The 23,598-nt window shown below is 42.4% G+C and overlaps 1 protein-coding gene across 1 annotated transcript in view; it reads right to left on the minus strand.

Annotated features, from left to right (window-relative positions):
* LOC137652472 (glutamine-dependent NAD(+) synthetase-like) overlaps nt 1-23,598 on the minus strand; it is a 69,361-nt gene that overhangs the window by 33,398 nt on the left and 12,365 nt on the right. The window contains exons 4-8 of the mRNA XM_068385860.1: nt 22,942-23,026; nt 22,416-22,561; nt 13,054-13,214; nt 12,248-12,444; nt 4,337-4,588 (exon numbers count right to left, since the gene is read on the minus strand). Coding sequence (XP_068241961.1) covers nt 4,337-4,588; nt 12,248-12,444; nt 13,054-13,214; nt 22,416-22,561; nt 22,942-23,026 — 841 coding nt within the window. The remainder of the gene's footprint in view (nt 1-4,336; nt 4,589-12,247; nt 12,445-13,053; nt 13,215-22,415; nt 22,562-22,941; nt 23,027-23,598) is intronic.

The following is a 23,598-nucleotide window of genomic DNA, read 5'->3' on the forward strand; positions in this document are numbered from 1 at the left end:
TATATATAGTACCATACTAAAGAGAGAGAAGGAGAAAGAGAATGTTAACCATGACTAATGGAGTAATTAGAAAATGAGCATATTACTATATCACAAAAGTCAATAAGGTATAAACTTTTAACAGAGAAGTGAAGTAAACGGTAATAACATTACCTTTAAATTTTTTTTTTTAGAAATTGGACCAAATGTCGTTGGACCAAAAGTCCATTGGACGAAAAGACATTGGACAAAAAGACGTGGACGAAGTGACAGCGGACAAAAAGACCACCCATCCAGAAAAGGATATATATTCTGAATGTGTATACGTATCATGAGAAATGATTTTGCATACATTAACTCCCGTTTCATCAAGGAGATTATAGGAGACACTTACCGGGTAAATACAAACTTTTTCTGTAAAGAAATGTACTTGGGATGACTGCTGAACCTCAAGGAGAAGAAGATGAGAGCAGAGGAGAAAGGCCAGACATTCTACATCGCCTTCTAAGATTATGTCATAACCGCTATCTCGGACGAGATGTTTTTTCTTTCACGAGGGAGATAGGTTCATGACATAATTTGTTGAATAGCTACTGCAGGTCCAAGGATAGGGATATCCTGGGACCTGGGGAAACTCTAATAGGTACTGGGCTGCAAAGATGGTCTGTCATACCTCAATCCATCATTCAAGAATAACACCACTGACAGGTCTTTCCTGAAAGTTGGGGCAAATCCAATATCCTTGACTTTAAGCACTCAAGCTGCAATGCTCCTTCTATCCTCTTGTTGAATCAGCACTAATGATGCACTAGTCAGAAGAAGCAAAGTTCTTGGATATCTTCTATGCCCTTTCACAGTCTTGACTTCAAAAGACAGAGAGCAGGTCATCCATAAACCCACTTGTAAAAAAGAAAAGGGCTTGACTTTGGATTCATGTAAGGCTAAAATCTGGATCTTGGACATAAACTCGGGATCAAAAGAGGAAGGCCTTCCTCCATTAGAGAATGGCTTGGGACACAAAATCACAAGCCTATTTTCAATGCCAAAGCCAATGCTCGTGAGTAGATTTGAGGTAAGGTGCTAACTGATGCCCACTCTCAGCTCATGCAGGGTCTACTAGAGGAGCCTGAAAACTCATATGACATCGCAAAAGGGGCTCGAGTTCCTGAAAAAGGAAGACAGTTCAGAGATACTTCTAAGCCTTGGCCGATCCCTCACAAGGGAAGGGTCCGAGCTCTTCGGTCTGAGAACTGGTTAAAAGCTGAGTGACAACCATTTACCAAAAGGATCGAGAGGAGCTCTCTTGATGGAGGATGGAGAAGAGGACTGGAAATCACTGCCCAGACCAGAGAAATAATTCTTCTACGAAACCACAGCAGAAGAGGATTACAGTATCAGCAAATCCAGAGATAACTGGAGTGTGGCACATGGGAGCTATCAGAGTATCCTAAGACTGATGTCATCAACAGATTGTTAAGAAGCAATCTACTAGGTAGATGGGTAGAAGTCTAAAGCATCCAGACGAAATGGTAAGTTAAAAGCAGTCGTGAATGCTGCCTACATTCCGGGAACTGAAAAGCAGTCGACTAGATGTCCTGCAACTGAAGAGACGTATATTAGAAGCTCTGGATTAGCCAGGAGGTGAACGGGTCAATTGATGGCGATTCCCAAAGAGAAAGAAGCCTTTATAGCACAGATGAATGTGGGGATCCCTATGGTCCTACTCCATGCCCCTCGTGACTAAACATGTCATCTAGTGCATTCCCATTGTTTAGAGTTGACCTTGTTGACAGCCAATCCTGTGGAGAACAAGAGCAAAGAGACTTCTTACTGGGAAAGAATATGATGGGAACGTTCACGTGAAGACAAAATGGGTAAAATGCAGCTAGCGAAGGGAAGACATTGTAGTCCGTACAGGTATCATGTATCATATTTTTCTCTTCCACACGTATCATATACTGGAAAATCTGGAACAAAGCAGATGACAGAAGTTCTGTGACTCAAATGATACTGAAGAATAGGTGCGACAACCTGAACCACATATTGAAATGTACAATTTCTCAGGGAAGGGAACATTCCTGCTTACTAGGATCGTTCCCACGAGTAGATAATGTACATACTGTTCGGGGAGAGATCGGTCAAAGGATTCCTCATCACTCAACTGAGCGAGTGGAGAAAAACCAATTATGGAGTGAATGGTCACACTGAGACCGCTTGAGTAGTGATGGACCATTTGTGAACCCTTTGCACTTGGTGCGGATTGTGAGCGTGGCTGATTGTGTACATGGCTGTCGGGTTTGTTGATGATCGCCTTCATAAAACTTATGCATATGAATGATCGTAGTTGTACACAATAGTGTGTGTGGTGGTGGATGATAGCAAGCATGGATGATCATGTTCATGAAGCTGGTATACACAGATAATTGTGTTTGGGAAGATTGTGTTCGTGAAAGATCGAGCGTATAGAATCTTAGAATCTCTTACTCATGGATGACGGATCTCTTATGGTAGTCGTGCGGCCGATGACAACAATTTCGCAAGAAAAGAGCCATGACAGCACAACCAGGTGACACATCCTTATCACTTTTTCAGGGGAAGGAGAAGAGCAGTGATTTTTCCCTTCACGCTCAGTCTGCAGTAGATTGTTCCTCCAACAGAACGCCAGCAAGGTCTAAGGTAATACAATTCCTTAGTTCACATCGTCAGTGTCGTTGTAAGGCCATAGTCACACAAGGGATGGAACAGCAACGGACATGCCAGCCAACAGGAACAAGTATGTTGGATATCGGCAGGTAACACAGATAACTGTCTCACAATTACAATTATCAGGTAACGTCTCTCCCTGGTGTTTCCCAGTCGGGGGTTCGAGTCCCGCTCAGTCTCGTTAGTACCATTAGTGTCTGCAACCTTACCATCCTTGTAAGCTGAGGTTAGGGGGAGCCTATAGGTTTATCTGTTGAGTCATCAGCAACCATTGCCTGGCCCTCCCTGGTCCTAGCTAGAGTGGAGAGGGGGCTTGGGTGCTGATCATATGATATATGGTAAGTCTCTAGTCTCTAGGGCATTGTCCTGCTTCATAGGGCAATGTCACTGTCCCTTGCCTCTGCCATTCATGAGCGGCCTTTAAATATTTAAAACTTATCGCTGAATTCTTCCATTAATATCCCCCAGACGCGACTGTCCGCCAGATGAGGATGACGAGAAGTACGTCTGTACTGTCCGGCGACCAATCAAAGTGAGGGTTTCTCCAACAATTGAGTGGGCCTACTCGCCACCTGATAGGCAACTATATTTATCTTGTTAAAAGTTTAAACGGCCGTTCAACCTTCACTGAAGTCAAACTCTTATGAAACAACAATTTTTTGTATTTGTGTAGGAAAAAAAAAAAGAATACAGGTATTCGGTGTCAACTAGTAGATTTATGGAAAAAAAATTTACCGACAGACCTACAGAATAATTTCTTGTAAGAGAGCTTAATCATAAAACAAAGGATGATGAAGGAAGTTAACATATCTTCTAGATCAATAGTAGAAAAATAAAAAATTAAATTTCTAGAACCTTATGTAACCAAGTTTGACAAAACTGCTAGTTTCTCAACCTAAAAATATGCAAAAGTAAAAATAAAGATATAATACTTCCATGTTGATCAAAGTTCACTCTAAACAATTAAGTCTTACTATGCAATTATGAACTTGCTATAAACTCCTCTGAAGGAATCCTGTTTCAGCAAAACTTCTATTTTTCAAAAACCTGAAGTAAGAATATAACTACACTGCAGTAGAATAGTTATACAATATTACAAGTAATATGCATTTGTAACATAACACTTTGCATGAAAGAATGTATAAAACATCATATCATATTACCTCTAACAAACCTAGATATAAATTCTTGAACTCAAGAAACCTCTATCCTTACTTTCCTCTTGGTAAGGGTAGAAGAGACTCATTAGTTATAGTAAGCAGCTCTTTTAGGAGAAGGACACTCCAAAATCAAACCATTGTTCTCTAGTCTTGGGAAGTGCCATAGCCTCTGTACCAAAGTCTTCCACTGTCTTGGGTTAGAGTTCTCTTGCTTGAGGGTACACTTGGGCACATTATTCTATCTTATTTCTCTTCCTCTTGTTTGGTTAAAGTTTTTATAGTTTATATAGGAAATCTTTATTTTAATGTTACTGTTCTTAGAATATTTTATTTATCCTTGTTCCCTTTCCTAACTGGGCTATTTTCCCTATTGGGGCCCCTGGGCTTATAGCCTCCTGCTTTTTCAACTAGGGTTGTAGCTTAGCAAGTAATAATAACAATAATAATTCGGTCTACCAATAAGATTCACAGCTAGGAATTTCTTTTATAAATACCTTTTCTTCCCCATTTGCAACTGCTTTAACAATCAGGTGGCACATTGAGAAGACTATTGTGGCCGTTGAAGAGGAATCAACACCGCCAGACAAAGGTAACAGAAAGCCACCCTGACCAGATCGTCTCAAATAATCCCACAGCCAACATGCTGGTCCATACAGTATTTCCTCTTCTGGGGTTGGGCACTTGTATTCAATAGGAACGCATGTGGGCAAGAAAAAGTCTTCGTCATCCGAGAGAGCAAAATTAACCTGCAAAGATATTGTTTATGTGATACCAAAAATAAGGCTAGTGGTTCTTATTGTTCTTCTCTTGTTAACACAAGGAACTCAGAAAGGCACAATAACATATATTCACTAAAGAACATATCTCCAAATAATTCTATTTTGCTTCTACTAAAGAACACCAAATATCCAATTAATTGTCCTTTTAGAATACAAAACACAAGGCACCTAGACATTATTATAAACTGCCAACTGAAATAAAGGACCTAAAGAGAGCAATTGAATTTAAGAACAAACTAAAGACATTACTTTTCACAAGATCATATGATTTGGAAGATGCTACAATCAAAGAATTGTATAAGTTATAATGAAAATGTTTCGTTAGATGATTAATATGGACCCGCCCGAGAAGTAGTTCACTCGACTTCAGTGGAGGGTTGGATTTAAACCCAAAACAAGTAAGTAAGTAAGTAAACAAGGCAAAACATGTTATGTACTATAACAGGATACAAAAAAGATCAATACAGCACTGAGTTTTATAGCATAAAACTAGTTTCTCATACAAACTCATGACTCATACACCCAAATTTTTGGTTGAATTCCCCAGATTTAACAGTCTTTTTCCTAACAGACACAAGGAAAATAAGAAAGGCAACGTATTCACCCCCTCAAATGGCACAATATAGGGAAGTAAGATCAGTGTGATGGGAGGATTGCATATACTGTATATACACAAATACCCAGGGATTCTAAGATCAATAACATATAGTAATATGATATTTTCATTATAAAATAAATTTTTGAATATACTTACCCGGTGAATATATAAATAGCTGACGTCTCCGACGGTCGACAGATTCCAAAAACTCGCGAGCGATCGCCATGAAGGTTGTCGGGTGTGCCCACCAGCGCCGACTATCGGCTAGATACCGCATATACTTCTCAACCAAACCAGTTCTTCTCAGTCCATAGGGTCTCTATCGGGGAGGAAGGGAGGGCCTTTAATATTATATATTCACCAGGTAAGTATATTCAAAAATTTATTTTATAATGAAAATATCATTTTTAAATATCAAACTTAGCCGGTGAATATATAAATAGCTGATTCACACCCATGGTGGTGGGTAGAGACCAGTATTAAAACAATAAAGGCGTATATGCTCAAGAGTTTTTGACAAATATTCAAAAAACAAACTTAAGTATAGGTACCTGGTAAGGAAGCTGACTCTGATGATTACTCTGCCTCATTAGTCCGCTATCCTCACGAAGCCCAGCGATCCTCTTAGGATGCTGAAAGACCCCCAGGAGCTGCTATATCCAGGGTGAACACCCCTATAACAGGACCTCATCAATACCCTTAATCTGGGCGCTCTCAAGAAACAATATTTTGACCACCCGCCAAATCAAAAAGATTGCGAAAGACTTCTTAGTCTCCCGTACAACCCAAAACAAGATTAAAAATTTCAAGAGTAGATTAAAAGGATATTGGGATTAAGGGAATGTAGTGGTAGAGCCTTCACCCACTACTGCACTCGCTGCTACGAATGGTCCCAGTGTGTAGCAGTCCTCATAAAGAGTCTGGACATCTTTCAAGTAATATGAAGCGAACACCGACTTGCTTCTCCAAAAGGTCGCGTCCATAATACTTTTAAGGGATCTATTTTGCTTAAATGCTACCGAAGTTGCTATCGCTCTAACTTCATGAGCCTTGACTTTAAGTAAATTACGATCCTTCTCACTTAAATGAGAATGTGCCTCCCGAATTAAAAGTCTAATAAAATAAGATAACGCATTCTTAGACATGGGCAAAGAGGGCTTTTTAACGGAGCACCATAAAGCCTCTGAACAACCTCGTAGCGGTTTAGTTCTAGATAAATAAAATTGAAGAGCTCTAACGGGGCACAGCACTCTTTCAACTTCATTACCTACAATCTCAGAAAGACTAGGGATTTCAAATGATTTAGGCCAAGGACGAGATGGAAGTTCATTCTTGGCCAAAAAACCAAGTTGAAGAGAACATACTGCTTTATTAGCTGAGAAGCCGATGTTCTTGCTAAAAGCATGTATCTCACTAACCCTTTTAGCCGAAGCCAAGCTCACCAAAAAAAGTGTCTTGAGGGTAAGATCCTTCAGGGAGGCTGAATTTAACAGTTCAAACCTGTCTGACATAAGGAACTGTAGGACCACGTCCAAGTTCCAAGCAGGAGTCGAGATATGACGCTCCTTAGAAGTCTCGAAAGACTTAAGCAGGTCTTGGAGATCTTTGTTATTCGAAAGATCCAAACCTCTATGCCTGAAAACAGAAGCTAACATGCTTCTGTAGCCTTTAATGGTGGATGCAGAGAGGGAGCGACCGTTTCTCAGATAAAGCAGAAAATCCGCAATCTGCGCTACAGAGGCACTGGAAGAGGAAATAGAAGAGGACTTGCACCAGTCTCTAAATACCTCCCATTTCGACTGATAGATCTTGATGGTAGAGGATCTTCTAGCCCTCGCGATCGCTCTAGCTGCCTCCTTCGAAAACCCTCGAGCTCTAGAGAGTCTTTCGATAATCTGAAGGCAGTTAGACGAAGCGCGGGGAGGCTTTGATGAAGTCTCTTTACGTGAGGCTGTCGTAAGAGATCCATCCGCAACGGTAGACTCCTTGGAACGTCTACCAGCCATAGAAGTACCTCTGTGAACCACTCTCTCGCGGGCCAGAGGGGAGCAACCAACGTCAACCTGGTCCCTTCTAAGAGGCGAACTTCTGCAGCACCTTGTTTAGGATCTTGAAAGGTGGAAAGGCATAAACGTCCAGGTGAGACCAGTCCAGAAGAAAAGTGTCTATGTGGGCCGCCTCTGGATCTGGGACCGGAGAGCAATAAGTCGGGAGCCTTTTTGTCAACGAGGTCGCAAAGAGATCGATGGTGGGTTGACTCCAAGTCATCCAAAGTCTCTCGCACACATCCTTGTGGAGCGTCCACTCCGTAGGAATCACCTGACCTCTTCGACTGAGACAGTCCGCCAAGACATTCAACTTCCCATGGACGAACCTCGTCAAAAGAGAGATGTTTCGATCTTTTGACCAAATGAGAAGGTCCCTTGCGATGACGAAAAGAGCGTGGGAGTGAGTGCCTCCTTGCTTCGAGATGTAAGCCAAGGCCGTGGTATTGTCTGCATTCACCTCCACCACCTTGTTTCGAATCAGACTCTCGAAACTCCTTAGTGCTAGATGGACTGCTAACAGCTCTTTGCAGTTTATGTGAAGACTCCTCTGGTCTCTGGACCAAAGACCCGAGCATTCCAGATTGTCCAGAGTCGCCCCCAAACCCAAATCCGATGCGTCTGAAAACAACACATGGTTTGGGTTCTTGACTGCCAGAGAAAGACCTTCCCGAAGTCTTATATTGCTGTCCCACCAAGCTAGGCAAGTCTTGACTGGATCGGAGATTGGAATCGAGACCGTCTCTAAAGTCTTCTCCTTGTTCCAATGGGAGTCTAGGTGGAACTGGAGAGGGCGCAGGTTGAGTCTCCCTAGAGAGATAAACTGTTCCAGAGACGAAAGCGTCCCCAGGAGGCTCATCCAGTCTCTCACATAGCAATGGTTTTTCTTTAGCACGAGACGGACTTTGAGCAAAGCCTGCTCGATCCTGTTGGCAGACGGAAAAGCCTGAAAAACTAGACTCTGTATCTTCATCCCCAAATAGAGAATCGTCTGGGAGGGAGTTAGTTGTGACTTCTCCATGTTCACCAAGAGGCCCAACTCTTTCGCAAGATCCAAAGTCCACTGTAGGTCCTGCAGACAGCGATGACGGGACAACGCTCTGAGTAACCAGTCGTCCAAATACAGGGAGGCTCTGATCCCCGATAAATGTAGGAACTTCGCTACATTTCGCATGAGCCTCGTAAAAACAAGAGGAGCAGGGCTGAGGCCGAAGCACAGTGCTCGGAATTGATACACCACCTTCCTGTACACAAACCTCAGATAATGTTGAGAGTCTGGATGTATCGGAATGTGGAAGTACGCATCCTGCAAGTCGAGAGAGACCATCCAGTCCCCCTCTCTGACTGCTGCCAAAACGGATTTGATGGTCTCCATCGTTAACTTTGTTTTTACAACAAACACGTTGAGAGCACTTACATCCAGCACTGGCCTCCAGCCTCCTGTGTTCTTCGGAACCAGGAAGAGACGGTTGTAAAAACCTGGGGATTGAAGGTCCGAGACTTTCACCACCGCCCCCTTTTCTAACAACAGAGACACCTGAAGATGTAACGCCTGTCTCTTTGTCTCCTCTCGATACCTGGGAGAGAGGTCTATCGGAACTTTTACCAAAGGAGGTCTTCGTACAAAAGGAATTTTGTAACCCTCCTTCAGCAACAAAACAGACTCCTGGTCTGCACCCCTCTTCTCCCAGGCCTGCCAGAAGTTGGTCAATCTGGCACCTACTGCTGTCTGAGGACGTGGGCAGTCAGACTCTGCCACGGGAGGATTTAGATCCTCTCTTCTTGCCTCGCTTGCTATCGGCACGAGAGCCTCCCCTACTGGGAGCTCTGCCACGAAAAGGCGGGATAAACCTTGCCGCTGGCGTGTCAAACTTAGGTCTGCTGACATGAGAAGACAAAGGTACAGCCTTACGAGCAGACGTGGCCATTAAATCATGAGTGTCCTTCTGTACAAGAGACGCCTCGATATCTCTAATAAGCTGTTGAGGGAACAAAGCAGAAGACAAGGGCACAAAGAGAAGTTCTGACCTCTGACAAGGAGTGACCCCTGCAGAAAGAAAAGAACAGAGTCTCTCTCTTCTTAAGAACCCCTGCTGTGAACGTAGCAGCAAGTTCATTAGAGCCATCCCTTATTGCCTTGTCCATGCACGACATTATCTGAATAGAGACATCCCGGTCCGCTGACGAGACTTTCCTACTCAAGGCTCCCAGGGACCAATCCAAAAAATTGAAAACCTCGAAGGCACGGAAAATTCCTTTAAGGAGATGATCCAGATCTGTAGAGGACCAGCAAACCTTCGAGCGTCTCATGGCCAGACGACGAGGAGAGTCTACAAGGCTTGAGATGTCTCCCTGGGCAGAGGCAGGCACCCCCAAGCCGAGAACTTCTCCTGTGTCATACCAGACGCTCGCACGAGAAGCCAATTTGAAAGGGGGAAAGGCAAAAGAGGACTTCCCCAAATTCCTCCTGGACATTAACCAGTCTCCCAACAAACGCAAAGCTCTCTTAGAAGAGCGAGAGAGCACCAACTTCGTGAACGACGGAGTCAAAGAAGTCAGGCCCAGCGTGAACTCAGATGGAGGAGAATGAGGAGCAGCAGAAACAAAATGATCGGGAAACAGATCCTTAAAGATAGGCATTATCTTCTTAAAGTCAAGGGATCGCTGAGCAACCCTAGGCTCCTCCCCATCCGAAAGAGTCCCCAAAGGAACATCAGCAGGAAGGGGATCAACAATTTCCTCATCCGAAGGAACATCATCCGACAAAGGCAAAGTCTCGCGACACGGAGAAGCATGCCGAGGAGGTAACGATTGACAGGCTATATCAATATACGACGGGGCCGCAGCAAAAGCAGAGGTAACGACGTCACGTCGAGACTGCAAAGACTGAAAGTCTTGAGGCTGACAAACAACAACAGACTGTGGTGACTGACGTTCGACATCACGTCGGGACTGCACAGACTGCAGGACTTGAGGTTGAAAAACAACACCCGACCGCGGCGACTGACGTTCGACGTCACGTCGGGACAACGGAGTCGGCCGACGGACGTCACGTCGAGACTGCGGAAAATGACGTTCCACGTCACGTGACTGGCGAGGAACACGATCAGAGTCACGTTTAACAGCACCGATAACATTAGCGCTGACGTCAAAATGACGAGACAAATCTCGCTTAAGCGGTTGAAGACCAGAGTCACGCTTGTCGGACTGGCGAACCGCAAGCAAAGGATCTTTACGAACCTGGTCATGCTCATAAACCTCCATTAAGGATGAAAGTTTCAACTGCATGTCTTGTAAGACACTCCACTTCGGGTCAACGGGAGCCGAGACGGGCCGTGACGTCGGCAACGTCTGTGCATGCAAGTCATCGCACCGAACGAGACCCTCGGACTCAGCGTCACGTTTACGCTCAACAGGCGAACAGCCATCCGATGACTGAATACGGTCAGAGCTGTCCCAATGACTACAGCCAGGACGCTGGACCTGTCCTAAAGGGACTGACTTGCGTTTTAAGGGTCTTGAAACCTTACGCCAAGGTTTCTTATGAGGCAAATCATCGGAAGACGAGGAGAACTTAGATTCTCCCGTCTTATGGTAAGGATGTGCTTGAGGAGCAATGTCTGATACCTTTGAGGGAACGTCTGTACGTTGGTTTACACCTCTCACTCCCTTAAGTCCTACGACATTCCTTCTCCCTGGTGCAGGGGAGCTTGAAAGAGGTCTCGGACTAGGTAAGCGACAAGCACGAACAGACGAACCCTCCGTCGCAACACTAAACACATTAGTCGCACTTTCCACTTTACCACTTTGACTTTCCACTTTACCACTTTGACTCTTTAAAAGCTTAACGTCGGACATAAGCTGGTTTCTGTCCGATGCCAAGGTTTCGACCTTCTCACCCAACTCTTGAATAGCCAATAACATTTAACGCATTGAAGGTTCATGAGTGCCAATAGGGGGTTCAGGAACTACCACTACAGGGGAAGGATTAGGTTCAGGGGCATGGGAAGAGGAAAAATCTATAGATCTAGAAGAGCTTCTCCTCACCCTATCTCTTTCGAGTTTCCGAGTATATTTCTCATACTCCAACCACTCAAATTCCGATAAAACCACACATTCCTCACACCGATCTCCTAATTGACAGGATTTACCCCGGCAATTAGCACAAACAGTATGAGGATCGATAGAGGCTTTCGGAAGAAGTTTGTTACAGTCTTTCGCACATTTGCGATAGACAGGAGAAGGGTCAGCCATTATGAAAATCCAAAGAAAATCCAAAGGGAAGCCAAGTTCATCAACAAAAATCAAAAAAGGGTTTCAAGAGTTTTATTGAAGCAAAAAACCAACACAACGAAAGCAATAAAACCAAAACCAAGTACTTCACCAATTCGGTAGAAAACTCGAGGTCAAGCGCGAGCGGAACCAGTGTTGTCTGTAACACCGACAGAGAAGAACTGGTTTGGTTGAGAAGTATATCTGGCCGATAGTCGGCGCTGGTGGGCACACCCGACAACCTTCATGGCGATCACTCGCGAGTTTTTGGAATCTGTCGACCGTCGGAGACGTCAGCTATTTATATATTCACCGGCTAAGTTTAATATTTAAATCTTACAGTTATGAATTACCTATCAAAACAACTCTAAACTTTACAAAGAAAAAAAAATAATTACAATATAAACGGTCAGCAAATTAACGTAAACAAAAATGAAAAGCAAGCACAATCAAATGTAAACTAAGTGTGCTGCTTTATTGCAAATTTACTTTTAAGAAATACATCCAGTCTCCTTTTCTTTAATTGCACAAAAAGTTGGCATATTAAGAAAGTCTTTTAAGATATTTGGTGATCAATCTATCCTGAAGAAATGTTTTAATTATTTGATGCGACCATGATTTGAGTATTGTACTCATGTTTGGCTATAGCTGACAACTCTCATCTTAAATTGTTGAACAAAAATATTTCAGAAAAAGGCAATCTGAGCAAACCTGAACGCGTGGGTAAGATGGGCTGTGCGCTGCCCGATGACATCTGCTTCTGAAACTCGTCCGATAACTGCGAATACTTTCCAGGTCAATAGCAGCCGTTATGATTTCAACCTCTGCTAGACTGTAAGGAGTTGACCGAGCTACAATCGATCCATTGAGGCCTATCATGGTGTCTCCAGAAAAATAAATACGATCACCTAAAAAAAAAAACTTATTTAAAATACAGTAGAGTACTTTTGTCCCCACAAACACACATGAAATTATGTTTGGTCCTTGCATTAGGATTTCTGAAAACTAATATAGTTTCTTTCAAATAAAAACTTAAACGAGTACAGTAATTCAGTATGAATTAGGTTCTAACCCATGCTTACTCATCTTTGTTTTGAAATGAAACCTTTAGGATAATCCCACAAAGTGGTCTGAGCAAAGATCTTTCAGTAATTTTATTCTTCTGGAAGAATTTTAAACGTTATAAATGCTGTCCGAGCAAAGATCTGGCAGTAATTTTAATCTTCTAGAAAATATAAAATTTTTAATTCAAAGGTCTGGGTAATTTATATTACAATAACAATTTAGATGATCTACATCCCAAGGATAATTATTACTTATAATGTCAAAATAGAATCATTCTTTCTTTACGATTAAATACACTGTTTACCTTGAAAGAAGACCACAAAACAATAAAACCTTTAAATTGTTACAAATTACAAACTTCTTATGAATTTACTGTATCAGTAAACTTATGAATACTAATTTTCTCATTCTATATTTTTCAAAATGAAAAACTATTAAATAATATACTGTACCATCACATCCTCTCTGGTTAGCAAATAAGTAACATCCGCCAGACTTTGCAGTTGCAGATTTGATCAAATCCTGAGTTACATAACCTTTGCGAATCTCTGTGTACGAACCGGATCCATTCACAATAATTTCTACTCCATCAAGGGACATTGGGATATGGGAGCTGGAATTTGAATATGAAAAGAATTAGTAAAGTTAGTACTGGCAGCAACCTATAATAAGAAATAACACCTATTACATTATTCTATCGTGAGACTAAATTCTGCCTTGAATCTAAACAAAACCAGGTTCACCCCTAACATTTTCTTGTCTTTAAAACCAAATGTCTAAGGCTGGGAAAGGGGTATGAGAGGGGACTGTCCTTTGTCTCTGGGAGAATAGATAGTAATATCTGTTCCAGCACATGTTTCTATCTTTTTTAGCTTTATGCAAAGTTTTCATCATATTCTACATCTTAAGTTTATTTTAACCAAGTACAGTTATAAGAAAATTTCCAAGTACAGTACAGGTATAAATTTCCATAGAGGTCAAGTGTGGATAAGTGATTCCAAGTTGGTAAAACCAAGGACAGGAATGGTAGACTACAGTGCATAACTAAAAAAATTTGCATCTTACCCTTGAGAGAAAAACATAAAAGTATTATCATTTATACATGTAGTTATATATCACCATATATATGAAAGCATCCATAGCTATATAACACCAAATACATAACAGAACATTGTGACAGAAAATACAAAAGGCCAATATTACACAAGGGTTTAAGGATTCACTTATATAACATACTAATCTCAACTTACTCTCCTTGTTATATAACTGAATGTTTTCATGTATCTGCTCTTATATAACTCAATATGTATTGATTTCCTGTGCATTTTAACCTTTTTACCCCCAACGCTATTTGGAACTTTCCAAATCTTAACCCACAGGCTTTTTTTATTCCAAGCACATTTTTCAATATTTTTTTTTTAAATTGCGCTAACAGCCTTAATTTTCGTCATAGAGAGGTCAGGTTGGTCTCATTATTTTGGATATGCCTAAAGTTTCTCAAAAAATTATCAAAAATATGCAACAAAATGTAAATAGCAGTTTTTTGCAACGATGTACCATTACGTCCATGGGGGTAAAGGGATGAGTTTTGTGAAACGTACCAGTACGTCCATTGGGGGTAAAAGGGTTAACATACACTGACAGAATTCTTTTTTCACTGTTTACAGTCAATGATTACAGTACATGAAGAATTCAAATATGGTAGATCTCTGAACATAAAATGATTTTGGAAGTTACTTAATTCTCATTTTATATCATATTTCCCTGGCAAAAAAATGACCTACAGCTGTAGTATAGGCTAAGAAGCAAAACTGTCAATCATTCTTATTTGTCAACTGATAAAATTCCTCCCCATTCAAACCCTCAACTCTTATCGAAAATATTCACAGCTATTTATATACAGAAGAAAATACTTTAAAACAGTCTCTCTGGATATAAGTAACAAATTTCAATTTATTTACATATGGTCAACACTGTTATCTTAATTATGTTATTTTCATTAGTAAAATAAATTTTTGAATATACTTACCCGATAATCATGTAGCTGTCAACTCCGTTGCCCGACAGAATTCTACGGGAGGGATACGCCAGCTATCACCATACTAGAAGGGGGTGTACTCACAAGCGCCACCTGTGGCCAGGTACTACAGTACTTGTTGTTGACGCCACCTCACTTTTTCCTCGGTCCACTGGTTCTCTATGGGGAGGAAGGGTGGGTCAATTAAATCATGATTATCGGGTAAGTATATTCAAAAATTTATTTTACTAATGAAAATAACATTTTTCAATATTAAACTTACCCGATAATCATGTAGCTGATTCACACCCAGGGGGGTGGGTGAAAAACCAGTGTACAAGACTAAAGGATAGCTAAGTATCCCGTATTTCATATAATCAGTTATCCACAATAACAATGAAATAATAAGTACCTGGTAAGGAAGTCGACTTGAACCGTTACTCTGCCTTTAATAAGATCGTCTTCCTTACTGAGCGCAGCGTTCCTCTTGGAAGGCTAAATCAACTCAAAGGTGCTAAAGTATACAGGGCTGCAACCCATACTAAAGGACCTCATCACAACCTTTAACCTCGGCGCTTCTCAAGAAAGAATTGACCACCCGCCAAATCAACAAGGATGTGGAAGGCTTCTTAGCCGACCGTACAACCCATAAAAAGTATTCAAGAGAAAGGTTAAAAGGTTATGGGATTATGGGAATGTAGTGGCTGAGCCCTCGCCTACTACTGCATTCGTTGCTACGAATGGTCCCAGGGTGTAGCAGTACTCGTAAAGAGACTGGACATCTTTGAGATAGAATGATGCGAACACTGACTTGCTTCTCCAATAGGTTGCATCCATAACACTCTGCAGAGAATGGCTCTGTTTGAAGGCCACTGAAGTAGCCACAGCTCCCACTTCATGTGTCCTTACCTTCAGCAAAGCAAGGTCTTCTTCCTTCAGATGAGAATGTGTTTCTCTAATCAGAAGCCTGAATAGTAAGAAACTGAGTTCTTAGAACTTGGAAAAGAAGGTTTCTTGATAGCACACTATAAGGCTTCTGATTGTCCTTGTAAAGGTTAAGACCTTTTTAGATAGTACCTAAGAGCTCTAACTGGGCAAAGTACTCTCTTCAGTTCATTCCCCACCAAGTTGGACAGGCTTGGGATCTCGAACGACTTAGGCCAAGGACGTGAAGGAAGCTCGTTTAGCAAAAACCGAGCTGCAAGGAACATGTAGCCGTTTCAGATGTGAAAACAATGATCCTGCTGAAGGCGTGGATCTCACTTACTCTTTTAGCTGTTGTCAAGCACACGAGGAAAAGAGTTTTTAATGTGAGGTCCTAAAAAGAGGCTGATTGGAGAGGTTCAAATCTTGATGACATAAGGAACCTTAGGACCACGTCTAGATTCCAGCCTGGAGTGGACAACCGACGTTCCTTTGAGGTCTCAAAAGACCTAGGAAGGTCCTGTAGATCTTTGTTGGTGGAAAGATCCAAGCCTCTGTGGCGGAAAACCGCTGCCAACATACTTCTGTAACCCTTGATCGTAGGAGCTGAAAGGGATCTTACTTTCCTTAGATATAACAGGAAGTCAGCAATCTGGGTTACAGTGGTACTGGTTGAGGAAACTGCATTGGTCTTGTACCAGCTACGGAAGACTTCCCCTTGAGACTGATAGATTCTGAGAGTGGATGTTCTCCTTGCTTTGGCAATCGCTCTGGCTGCCTCCTTCGAAAAGCCCCTAGCTCTTGAGAGTCTTTCGAAAGTCTGAAGGCAGTCAGACGAAGAGCGTGGAGGATTGGGTGTACCTTCTTTACGTGAGGTAGACTTAGAAGGTTCACTCCTAGAGGAAGAGTCCTGGGAATGTCGACCAGCCATTGCAGTACCTCTAAGAACCATTCTCTCGCGGGCCAGAGCGGAGCCAACCAACGTCAGCCGTGTCCCTTTGTGAGAGGAGAACTTCTGAAGTACCCTGTTGACAATCTTGAACGGCGGGAATGCATACAGGTCGAGATGGAACCAATCCAGCAGAAAAGCATCCACGTGAACTGCTGCTGGGTCTGGAATCGGAGAACAATACAACAGGAGTCTCTAGGTTATCGAGGTAGCGAACAGATCTATGGTTGGCTGACCCCACAGGGCCCAAAGTCTGCTGCAAACATTCTTGAGAAGGGTCCACTCTGTGGGGATGACCTGACCCTTCCGGCTGAGGTGATCTGCCATGACATTCATACCGCCCTGAATGAACCTCGTTACCAGTTAGCTTTCGATCTTTAGACCAGATGAGTAGGTCCCTTGCGATCTAGAACAACTTCCACGAAAGAGTCCCTCCCTGCTTGAAGATGTAAGCCAGGGCTGGAGGGACTTGAAGTTTATCAAGGCCAGAATAACCGCCAACAACTCCTTGCAATTGATGTGAAGTGTCCTTTGCTCCTGATTCCATGTTCCCGAGCATTCTTGTCCGTCCAAAGTCGCACCCCAGCCCGTGTCTGATGCGTCCGAGAGGAGACGGCGGTCGTGTTTCTGAACAGCCAAAGGTAGACTTCCTTGAGAAGAAAGCTGTTCTTACACCACGCGAGAGAAGACCTCCTCTCTTCGGAAACAGGAACTGAGACCGTCTCTAGCGTCATGTCCTTTATCCAGTGAGCAGCTAGATGATACTGAAGGGGGGGAGGTGGAGTCTCCCTAACACGATGAACAGGGCCAGCGATGAAAGTGTCCCTGTTAGACTCATCCACTACCTGACTGAGCATCGGTTCCTTCTCAGCATGCTCTGGATGCATTCTAGGGCTTGGAAGATCCTTGGGGCCGACGGAAAAGCCCGAAAAGCTCGACTCTGAAGATCCATACCCAAGGAGACAATGGTCTGGGAAGGGACGAGCTGAGACTCCTCAAAATTGACCAGGAGGCCCAGTTCCTTGGTCAGATCCATAGTCCATTTGAAAATCTCCAGACAGCGACGACTTGTGGGAGCTCTTAAAAGCCAGTCGTCTGACGGAGCCGGACACAAGATCATGGTACTGCTGCACAGTCTGTGAACTGTCAACCATGGGCAAGCGAGGAAGTACAGTGACAACCCGAATCTGTCTAGACTGTCTGGGTCGTACAGACAACTCCTTATCGGGTTGCTGAGGTTGCCGCACTGCGTCACAACAAGTCACTTCTGCTGGTTGTTGAACGTCTTCCCCGTGACACATTGACTCCGTAAACAAAAAATCCTCTAACAAGGACTAAGCTTGGACTGCATGTCTTGCAACACAGCTCAAGGTCTATGGGAGCAGGTGTGGTAACAGACGGGATTAGCGACTGAAGTGGAACCATTACCTTCCCTGGAAGCATGTTATGCTTAAATAAAAGTCCATAGGAGGCTACGCAGCTAAAGGCTCCCTCCAAATGACAGAGTCCTCAAGGGAATATCAGAAGGAGGGAGAAAAGAACTTTCTCATCTACAGGGACCATATCCTAGAAAAGCTAAGTTCTCTCAGTGAGGGTTTCACTGGTGCAAAAGCAGCAGACTAGAAGGCAACGTTATGAAACTGCTTGACAGTCTAGTGAGTTGGCAACAACCAAAGATGTGTGACTGAGAAGCATGCGGTAAGGTATGCAGAGCATGTTGTATGCAGAGTATGCTGTATGCAGAGCATGCTGTATGTAGAGCATGTTGTATGCAGAGCATGCTGAATGCAGAGCATGCTGTATGCAGAGCATGCTGTATGCAGAGCATGTTGTATGCAGAGCATGCTGAATGCAGAGCATGCTGTATGCAGAGCATGTTGTATGCAGAGCATGCTGTATGCAGAGCATGCTGTATGTAGAGCATGTTGTATGCAGAGCATGCTGAATGCAGAGCATGTTGTATGCAGAGCATGCTGTAAGCAGAGCATGCTGTATGCAGAGCATGTTGTATGCAGAGCATGCTGTAAGCAGAGCATGCTGTATGTAGAGCATGCTGTAAGGTAAGCAGAGCGTGTGCATGGTGTTTAACATTTCTCAGAAATTCCATGACCAGTGCTAGAGTGCTTTATGCATGCTTGCATGGGGTTTTAATATCAACATAATATTTACCTTACATTCATAACTCATGATTCATATTTTTGCCATATTGCGATATTGTTAAAAATATATTGCAAGGAATACAAATATATTTTTATAAGTAATACAAATAACCTCCATTATCATAATGTTTGAAAATGGAGGTAAGGTATGCTGAACAGCAGAGTCAGAACGAGCTGGAACAACAATAGTTGTGGTTTCCTCTTCAAGACTCTGTTGAGGGAACACCTGAGGCTCAGTCTGCAAAGGCTGATCAAAGGAAGTAGCAGAAGGTAGGCGCATGGGTGGAGGAGGCTGACTCCTGGCATGAGTGGCTGAACTCAAGGGTTGCGCTTGCTGAGTGGTTGGCGGATGCGCAGTAGCAAGTTCCTGAGGAACGAGTTGAGGTTCCTGCGGTGTGAGCTGAGAGCGAAAAGGTAGTGGCTGCGCAGAACGCAGTAAAAGTCTCGCAAGTTGAGGCTCCTGAGGCGCAAGGCTAAGGTGTTGAGGTGCTTGCCTTGAGGAGGGTTGAGCTCGCTGCAGCGAGAGCTGAGGAGACTGACTCATGGATGGGAGAGGTTGTTGTACCTCAAGCGAGTGTTGCCTCACTGGTGGAACAGCAAGTGGAAGCGGAGGAAGAGAGGTATAAGCCTCCTGTTCCCATTGCTGAGGTTGCCTTAAGGAAGGCGGAGGGAGCTGCATACCACTGGGATCAGTAAACTCATAACGTGGCTCAACATCGTACGCCTGGCAGGCGGTACTGCGGTCAGGCGGAGCGAGCGCAGGCGAAGCGAGCGCAGGCGGAGGGAGCGCAGGCGGAGCGAGCGCAGGCGGAGGCGCAACCTTCTCAGCCCGACACTCACGCATCAAGACCGAAAGTTGTGACTGCATGGACTGCAGTAGAGTCAACTTGGGGTCGGCAGACACTAAGGTCTGCTGAGGTAAAGCCTTAACAGCAGAGATCTGTTGCGGCAGAACCTTACTCCTTTTAGGCGGAGTGCATTCAACTGATGACTGCGGCGAGTCAGAGCTAACCCAATGACTGCATCCGGGTTGTTGAACTCTAACTTCGTACGTCTGGCATAGGTCTGGACTTTACGTTTAAGAGGTCTTGAGACCTGAGACCAGCGTTTTCTCCCCTAAATTTCTTCTGCAGACGAGCAAAATAAGGGCTCAATCGTCTGCGGGTGGGAGTGACGGTCTCGGTAAGACACGCCCGCAACCACCGAGGATACTTCTGTGCGCCGATCAAGGCCTGCTGAACCCTTTTGCCCTTCGACATTGCTTCTCCCCTGGGCTTGGGAGCTTGCAAGAGGTCCCGGACTGGGAGGACGACTGGCGCGCACAGAAGTACCCTCACGCACAACACTGACACACTTTGCGCTAATCACTTATCACTTTGATTTTCTGTTTGCACTTATTTCACTGAACTCGAAACTTTAAGTGGTTTGTACCTGAAACACGCAATTCTATCCTTTCTCAAAAGTTAGTAATTGCGAAAACAGAATTACAATGTAACAGAAAAATCTAATGAAAGATAAATAATTCAGTGGCTGGAAAGAGACTAAACACTAGATCACTCTAGAAACGTTTACCTTCTTCCCCTAAAGAGACTAGGGAGAAGAGCAAAAACGATAACAACGTTACTCGCTTGAATGAAACGTTTATCCTCCTCTTTCTCCCTCCGTCTCTATCTCTCTCTCTCTCTCTCTCTCTTGACTTAGAACCTGAGAGAAGAGCCCAATCATATATATCGTTAAAACATATTATTGTTAAAGGAAAAAACTGAAATATTTCCCAAAATGAAAAGTTCCTTTATTAGGATTAAAACCATTAAGTTAAGAAAGAATGAACAAAACGCTAGACACGGTTACTCTTACTGCAACGTGAAACCGTGAAAATTCTTTCTCTATCGTAACGATAGAGCGCAAGTTGAACGTTCTGAACGTCAACAACTGCAGAGACAAAACAAAACGTTAGTTCAACTTTGAAAACAGTACGAGACTATCAAAGAAATTCTTTCAAAAACATTAAAATAGCATAATATGTTAACAGGTAAAACCGAAATGACGGGCTCAATGTTAATTAACTTCGGTACCAAGAAAAGACCGCCTACTATTAGGAAGGTCGAATATAAACAAATATAAAAATTAATTTTAATAAGTTTATAATAAAAGGAAGTTAATCGAAGAGGCCTATAAGAGGCGGAGAGATATAAAATAAATCTATAACTTTTGTTAAGCAAAATTAAGAAAGAGAGTCTATACTCTCTTAGACACCAACACTTCCGTCTAAGGGAAGGGTCGGCCATAAAGGTGAAAGAGAGTTCATACTCTCTTCGTCACCATAATTAATCAAATTAATTCCAAAAGCTAACTAAGCTAATATAGAAGTTTCCAGTATAGCGAATAGCTGCAAATTTTAGAGAAATACTTCACCAAACCGTGAACAATACTCCAAAATCATAAGCGTATCCAAGAACGTCTTGTCGGAAGCACGACAGAGGAAAAAGTGAGGTGGCGTCAACAACAAGTACTGTAGTACCTGGCCACAGGTGGCGCTTGTGAGTACACCCCCTTCTAGTATGGTGATAGCTGGCGTATCCCTCCCGTAGAATTCTGTCGGGCAACGGAGTTGACAGCTACATGATTATCGGGTAAGTTTAATATTGAAAATTCACTAGTTATTATTCACTAATTTTAGCAGATAAAATCATATATGTACGCAATATACACATATATGAAGAAATGTAGTTTCTTAATACTATTTATTCATCGTTACTTTTAGTCTTTCAATAGTAATTTCAGCAACCTACAAGATAGCTAGCTAGCTTCCAATTTTTTTGGTCAGAGGAGCTCTCTACCACTATCAAATTACCGAGAATATAACAACTATCATTTTTTTCACTGAAGGTGCATTCCCAAATACAGTACTGTTCATAAATTTTAAATGTTCTCATGCATTCATTGTTACACAACTATGAATCCTGCAAATAAGAAAAAATAATACTCCATGGACTTTACTGGCCTCCATCCGAAAAATCAAATTCATAATATCAAACCAATGAATGTTAAGGGCTCACAGAAAAGCAGTCCAATGGAGGATGTATATACAGAAGATCCTAAACATACAAACATTTGGAGATAGAAACATAAATCCAACTGATAATAAGAAAGATAAGATAAAGAAATACTTTAATAAAACAATACTATGTTATTTAACCCTTTTACCCCCAATGGACATACTGGTACGTTTCACAAAACTCATCCCTTTACCCCCATGGACGTACTGGTACGTCCTTGCAAAAGTGTGTTACTTACATTTTTTTTTTGCATATTTTTAATAACTTTATGAGAAACTTCAGGCATTTTCCAAAAGAATGAGACCAACCTGACCTCTCTATGACAAAAATTAAGGCTGTTAGAGCAATTTAAAAAATATATATTGCAAAATGTGCTTGAAAAAAAAAATGCCTGGGGGTTAAGGGTTGGAAAGTTCCAAATACCCTGGGGGTAAAAGGGGTTAATATAGTAAGTAAAACAACATTTGTGATAACCTGATATCTATTTCACATGGAACCCAACTATTTGTTGACTTTTGTGGCTGGAAATCATAGGCATGGGATATTTAACAAAACTCGACGTACAAACAATCGACTTGAAAAAAAGCCTCTTGGCACCAATTAAGTTTTGTATGTTGAGAACATTCTGTAGCAATGAGAAAGAAATAAAATCATCTATTCTAGAATATAAGAGGAATACAAAATTGTCCTTCTGACTCATACCAACCTTTCAGGATTCCACAACTCTTCGCATATTTCATAGCCGATACAAGTATCCCTCGTGGCAATAACAGCATCCCCAAAGGGAACTGTAATCTGTCCCGTGATCCTGCTAATCATGCGTGGCAGATAGTGGTCCTCGACCTGACGAACCTATTTCAGAAAAGAATTCAAAGTTACAAACATGAACCAAGCATCAATCAGAATATATATAAAAGATGGACAAGTAAATATTTTTCTAATGACATGCATGATATTCAAAAATCCAAGACAGTGTGTAATAATGTACTTGCAAATACAGTATACAATACAAAAAAAATTACATATTTATTCAGAACACTACTCTACAAAAAGAACCTAGCATTTCTATGAAGATCATGGAAATCGTTCCAGTTCCAACATAAATCATCATCCTCTCCTCCTATGCCTATTTGACTCGCTGATTTAGTAGAAAGCATGTTATAGCAAGAGAACATCACATGCATTATCTACAAGCTAAGTAACACTATCTTAATCAATTTTATTACACTTACTTTCTGCCATGCAGTAAACCATCTTGATTCTCTGTAATTGCCATCATCACAGATGGTCAACTTTGGACGGATAAGAAGAATTTTTCTGAAAACGGAAAGATGTATACAGTATTATAAATCTTTATGCTATATGTATATCTAAACATGACAAATTCGGAGATAATTTGTATTTTTCTTAACCATACAAACCTTAGCTATTTACATATGGTATTACTTTCGGCGTAGCTGAAATGACGAGCCATAGATTTTTAACGAGGGTTAACTACCCCCCCGCTAGTTAGCAGGGGGTAGGGAAGGGGTAGCTTGCTACCCCTCCCCCCCCACACACTGGTGAGTTGTCTCACTTCACTTAGAGGTAGGACTTAACTTGGGGGACAGGGCTGGCGGGCAAATATGAGTAAATAGCTAAGGTTTATATGGTTAGGAAAAATACAAATTATCTCCGAATTTGTCATTTGTTCCGTAACCGAAACACAACCACGCTATTTACATAGGGTGACTTACCCCTTGGGAAGGGCAGAAAGTCCCAAGCCTTACTGGCTTTGGCTTTACCCGGGGACACGGAATCCGAGTGAGCAGCACTCGAGAAAGGGGGTCCCTGCACCTCGCACGTTCATTGCTTGCGACAAATGTGCGGCCTACATAAGCTTGTGTGTG

Source organism: Palaemon carinicauda, chromosome 13 (genome assembly GCF_036898095.1).
Source record: "Palaemon carinicauda isolate YSFRI2023 chromosome 13, ASM3689809v2, whole genome shotgun sequence".
Classification (NCBI taxonomy): Eukaryota; Metazoa; Arthropoda; class Malacostraca; order Decapoda; family Palaemonidae; genus Palaemon; species Palaemon carinicauda.